At 44.1% G+C, this 6,219-nt stretch overlaps 1 protein-coding gene across 1 annotated transcript in view; it reads right to left on the minus strand.

Annotated features, from left to right (window-relative positions):
• The window catches only part of dgkza (diacylglycerol kinase, zeta a), a 124,459-nt gene extending 119,084 nt beyond the window's left edge, over window positions 1–5,375 (minus strand). The window contains exon 1 of the mRNA XM_035418311.1: window positions 4,702–5,375. Within this exon, the coding sequence (XP_035274202.1) occupies window positions 4,702–4,763 (62 nt within the window). The 5' untranslated portion in view covers window positions 4,764–5,375. The remainder of the gene's footprint in view (window positions 1–4,701) is intronic.
• Between the last annotated feature and the right edge of the window lie 844 nt (window positions 5,376–6,219).

Genomic DNA, 6,219 nt, shown 5'->3' on the forward strand with positions numbered 1-6,219 from the left:
GTGTTTCAAAACAAGACTCTAAATTAGAACTGGCAGAGAGACAACGGAACGAAAATGACCATTTTTCGATTAATGAAGCTAATTGCTTGGGCGAGGGCCGCTGCGTGGATCCGACTTCTCTTTCCGGCGCAAGCGCGGAGCTAGCGCTGCTCCCCGGGGTTGCTTTTAATGATGCCGACTGGCGGCGGCACCAAACCAACGGAGTCCGTTAATGAGGAGGGAATCAAAGCTGTCTGGCGAGCGCGAGTCCGCGAGACCGCCAATTACCCGCGTGGTTTGCGAGCGTGGGCGGTCTCCAGAGCCTCAGTCAATAACAGATCGAGCAGGGTTTGAGTGATCGATACGGAAGCTATGTGGCAGCGATGCAGACGCAGGGGATAAAGGTCCCTTCCCTTTAATCATATGGAAACAACAATTGTGTCACAGATGCCCTTGAATTCTAGTAAGATCCTAGTGCCAGACAATGTGCCTTGTGTTTGTTTAGTGGGTGCCCTTCTACAGTTGAACATTAAGCTGATTACATTGGGAGGATTGGGAAGAAAAGATAAGATTAGCTGGAGGTGTTTTGCATTCTGACCTGAGAGTTCAGCACTGAAATGTCTGTGTCCAGGCTCATTTATCCAAGAAGTCGGTCACCATTGCATGAGCGTTACAATGCTTTTGAACCCTCTCGAAAGGACATTCTTCCTTTGGGTGCCCTATGCTAGATATAGTGAACGTATACCTGGAATTTGTGTTAGTGTGGTTTTGGATGGGCACTGGGCCACTGGACCTAGCCCAGTGAGGTGGATGCACCCTACAGGTGGAAAGAGAAAAGGCAATGTCTCTGGAGAATTTGCTTTAAAATGGTCATGTCTGGTTGAGCAATTGTCCTCCGGTTCAGTATGAAACTCATGATTCCTACAACTAACAAACACACACACACACACACAAACAGACAGACAAACAGAGAGAGGGGGGGGGGGGAGAGAGAGAGAGAAATAACAGTAGTGGAAGCACAGCTTAACACAACACCAGCCCCACTTCAGCATGTAGAGCTGCCACTCCTGTGCTCAACAGCAAAGTGGAAAATGTAGCTGGCCTGACTGTGTCATTACAGTCAGTGATGTATCATATACCTGATGTTAGAGTGCATTATTTGTATTTAGGCCAGTGCTCTCTGTCACTGTCAGCACAGTCACCAGCTTGGACTTTCTTCAATCCCATTTCCATACCTCTATCGGGTATTTGCCAAGACAGTGAGCCCCAGACTGACTTCATAGTGTGAGGATGTAATTTTAATATGTAAAAGAGACATGATATTTAGCCAGAGAATGCACAGATGATATTTGTGTCAGTGTCTTCTATGGGTGATGTCCTAATGTCTAACAGAGTCCTGAGATGTTTTGTAACAATAGTGTCTCAGAACAAATCAGACAGGGGGCAATGGCTCATTCTCCAAGGCACTTTAATGGAAATGTACATTGCTAACTGCATACAAGAGAACTGAGACTTGTGTCTGTACTTTTTATCATGTTTATATTCCCACAACAAGCTGTATAATTGTATTTTCTTGTTTTCTATCATAAGTATCAGTACTTCTTCATCAGTGCAGATAATTTGACTCCATCAATCCTCATTTTATTCTTTTACTCTGAACTTTCACTGAGCAGGAAATGATATCATCAGCGAAGCAGCACACACAGTTACTGTTTACCCGCAAACCACAGGTGGCTTCCTGCTATTCTTCTATTAGCCTAGCTGAAATTGCTTTTCTTTTTCTTCTTATTTCCGCTGTTTTTTATGTTGTTTTTTATTTTGTTTGCAATAGATGGGTGTGGACAGCCACACATTCACTATAGAGCTCCTAATTATTACATATTTTAATGGTGAAAATAAATAAAAATTTCAATGAAAACATACAGATTGAGAGGCAATGTATTCTTTTATCATTAACAATATATGTACAGGCACACACTGTTACTCTGAGCATCTTATGCACTGCCTCTTAAATTTCATGTGTTATTTACCTAAACACTTGGACATTTATGGCATTCATCTTAAGTCACTTTCTCAAGGTTAAGTGTGCTTCCGGCAGGGACTCTAACATACAATGCTATAGCAACAATCCTAGATCCACAACTCTGTACCTGAACATGTCTCACTTTGCCCAGAATGTTAAATCTTAACAAGGTGTGTCAACAGAGAAATGAACCAGTCAGTGTCCGTCAAATAACTCACAAATAAATGCATTTGGTGTCATGCCAACTAATCATAACGTCTAGTTTTCTTTTCAGTTAGTGATCTAGACACATAGCTGCTAAATACAGACAGCAACAATCAAAACACCTGCCAGGGCCTCAGAACCTTGAATATGCGTGGAAAAAATGTCTGAGGCATTGCATTGATTAATGAAAGAGAAGGTATTTGTTCCTGCAGTTCAAAAGTACAAAAGACCTCAGCTTTAATTCCACTCTTCATTACAAGGTAAAGTAAACACAGTAGTCTGGGGTGAACAGACAAATGCCTATAAGAATGGGGTATGGCAGGAGGCTTCTCTACACCCATTACTTGATTGCTGCAACTGAGCAACAGTCAGCTTATTCTCCTATGAGAAATCAGCTTTTACTTAATCTCATTGGGGTGCTCAACAGCTGCTCTAATATACCTGCTCTACAGGCTATGTGTTCAGCAGTAGACCAACATGGCTGGCACATGACCCTTCACTTTCTGTTGCTGTTACAGAGCTGATACAGTGAAAGCAAAATGTGAAAATATGTCAAATGTTAGCAGGTAACAATGTGCTCAGGCGACTTCGTGCTTTTGTCCAGTTGAGGATGAGGATAAATGTTCGAGCACACCAATAAACAGGAGAGTGAACGGTGCATAGGAATCAAGTGTGGAACTGTACAGTACACCATCTACCAAAACAGAAAGGAAACATTACCCTCCAGGGAAATTATATATTTGGCATGACCACACCCACTCACACACACACACATTCAGACACATTTCTTTCACTTTCAGAAGCAAGCAAATACACTCAATCCTCAAGGCTCTGTGTCCAACACAACCCCACTGTACCCAGGAACACTACATATGCAATGTTCATTCAGTGCAAGGGTTTAGCCCCTAGGAACTCTCTGAAACCTGATCATGCTGGAATCATGCAAGTCAGAATACGGAATAAAGAAAATTCTGATATTAATCTGCAATTCACATTCATTAATTAGAGAAATTTCCCTGTGCATGCTGTAGGAAATAGAATTATGTCTTCAGTTGATTTTTGTGGCTAGCGCCTTCTGTGTGGGGAGGGCATTGTTGTGGAGAGGCTAAGGAAACTTAGGGAGCTTTGGGCTCCACCTAGTGGTATTACAGTAGAACTGAAGCAATCATTTTTGGATGAGCAACTCCAGATGAGCAGAAATGGCATCAATGTACAATGCTGTATGTCATTATATGCGGGCAGGACGCATTAAGAAAATCCACCAGTAATAATATCCAATTTAAATAAAATGAATGACATCAATGGATGAAATGTACATACTTCGCCAAACAAGTACTTTTACAAGATAAATATGAATATAATGACAAAAAATGAAATAAAGCATTAACCGGATCCTAAATTTTAAATAGCAGCGATAATATATTCAACCTCACTTGCAGAAGTGACACAGAACTGAACAAGACTGTTGCAACAGGCCACAGCACTTCCTGAGACATTTCTTTAATGCAAAAAAGCACAGTTTCCCTAACTTCTGTCAGAAACAAGCAAGACTAAACACAAATGAGCGAGTACAACATGTAAAATAACACAGTAAACTGCATCCAAAAGACTTTTTCATGAACCTGTAATGACAGAAATCTGTTCCAAAAGGATTGATGTCCAAAGGATGTGAAATAAAACCTATGAAATGTGAAGAAATGAATGGAAAATGTGGAGTCCCGTGAAGCTTAGCCTCCTAAAACCTTTCTCAAGCTTGTGTGCAATCATTGTTTTTAGTAGAAATAATTCAGCACTGTTCTCAGACCCACAAAGAGAGCCTGTTCCATTGAAAAATACAATTTGGGGCCCAGCCATGAGACAGTCTGAACAAATGCAAAACAATACTACATCACAATAACATTGTCAGTCCACATTGTCAGTCCCGCGAATGGTACAGGTTAGCAGTCTACGTCCAGCAGAAGGGATAGCTCACAAAACCGTAGCGCTCTTCTGTTGTATTGCAGGCCCAAGTTAGTGCAAGGATTAGTCACCACTGAATTCAGGAACTGGTCGGGCTCACTGAGGAGTCTTCATCTGACAAAGCCTCATCATTCCTCAAAGCCTTGGACATTCAGCGAGTGGGCAGACTTTTGGGAACTGGTGCCCACCCTGTTCTTTCTACACGCGGTGAACACGTCATGAAAGCAGTCCAGGTTTAAGAAAGCAGTTTACCTCTCTTCCTGTGCTGTCAAAAATAACTATGTACTACAACACATTCACTTAGGACAAGCATCCAGAGCAAACATACACCTTTCCTGCCAGCCTGCGTCAAAATTGTAGGTTTCTTAAAGGCTCACACAGTATTCAACAACACTATAGTCAATGGGTAAAAAAGCATTCCTGCTGGACTATTTGGTAAAGGTACCAAGAGAACTCAACACATGATCACACACCTGATGTCGACCAATACAGAATCTTTCCAGAAAAAGCCGAAAGGTGGACCAGCGCGACGTTACCTGTGCGTTGCGCCCGCTGGTGGGGTGGGGGGAACATTCCATTTTCGCCTGTGTTTCCACATTCGCAGCGCGGTCCCTTGTCCCTGGCTCCTCGCCGCTTCAATGTCGTCTTTCCCACTGCGGCCCGGGAGCTGCTCCTCCCTCCAATCAGAGAGCACTGCGCGGAGGCCAGGGTCGTCGAGGAGGTCTGGTTCAGGCGGCGAACACGCAGGAGCCCATTATGACAGCCGCGTCGTCTTTCGGGGCAGTTATGTTTCTGGCCCCCGTCTCGGTTCCTCTTTCACCACTTCCTCATGTCCTATGACGCGAGCCAAAAGCGAGAGACCAATCCGTCGTATTCGCAGGGACCCAAATAAAGAAGGAGAAACATAATCTGTTCTGGCCCCACTCTCGAGGGCTATTTTTAGCCTTTTTTCGGAAAAGGTCCCCGGGAAATGTTCATTGACGGGAACAGAGGAGAGCTATCTGGACTCCTGTCCTGGCTGTCGGAGAGGGCATCAGAAAAAGGCAAGCTGTCCCTGATTCAGGTCACATGCCTGGCTGCAAGCGGCACTCTCCAGCAGGCAGAGTGACTGAGTGCCCACAGCCTGCCGCCGACGCCCTCTGCGAGTCGCAGCTGCATAACACACGCATTTAAGAGCGACGGGGCTCGGCTGACGCTCGGAAGCAGGGCCGCGTCTGGCTGGGGCGGAAATCTGTCCACGGTGCTCATGGGTGACGCTTCGACAGAGTCAGTGAAACCGCTTAGAAGCCAGGCGAGTCGTTTCTCACTCGGCACGAGCCAGAACTGTCATCAACCAACACCGCAGCGCTAGGTTGTGAATAAAACCGTCAAATGTTGTCGCGAGCTAAACGCAGAGCCTGCAAATTTATCAGACCTGTGCAAAAAATGCACTACGGCCAGAAATAGAAGCTGTGCTGCTTAGAAGAAAAACACAGACAAGCCGCTATAAACGGAAAGTTTTTCTAAACCTCTTCCTGTGCAGTTTTGCAAGAGATTAGTTCCATTACGTTTGAACACTTGATAATCATTCAGAGATATGCAAAGAGTCAGTGATGACTAAATTCAGGGGGTCTGTTGCAGTGGAGTCTGTCACTTAGCCACATATCAATGCTAATTCTTTTATGTGGCTCATTGATCAACTCTTTTTGTCAGAGCTGTTACCTCAGTGTGCCCAACTTTAACTCTGAAGTCTAATTATGTGGCTGCACGTAGTGGACAGATGTAATGCTACAATTCAGATATGGCAAAATGTCAACGGCTAAGAAAGTGGAAAAGCACATACTCTGTTTCAACAGGCTAAAGTTTAAAAATTCAAGTTGGGTGTATCAACATTTCAGTCTAGCAATGCCCTTAAGTGCATGTAATTGCTGGATAATCCTTCACTCTTTGGACAGTTCTTGCCTGGTGCCCAGGACCTTCTTACGGGTGTACTCCAAGGCTCCATATTTGGCCCTACATGCAACAGGCTGCCTTCTCCTCCCCTGATTTATCATATAATTTTCTCCTCTTTTATT

Source organism: Anguilla anguilla, chromosome 5 (genome assembly GCF_013347855.1).
Source record: "Anguilla anguilla isolate fAngAng1 chromosome 5, fAngAng1.pri, whole genome shotgun sequence".
Taxonomy (NCBI): Eukaryota; Metazoa; Chordata; class Actinopteri; order Anguilliformes; family Anguillidae; genus Anguilla; species Anguilla anguilla.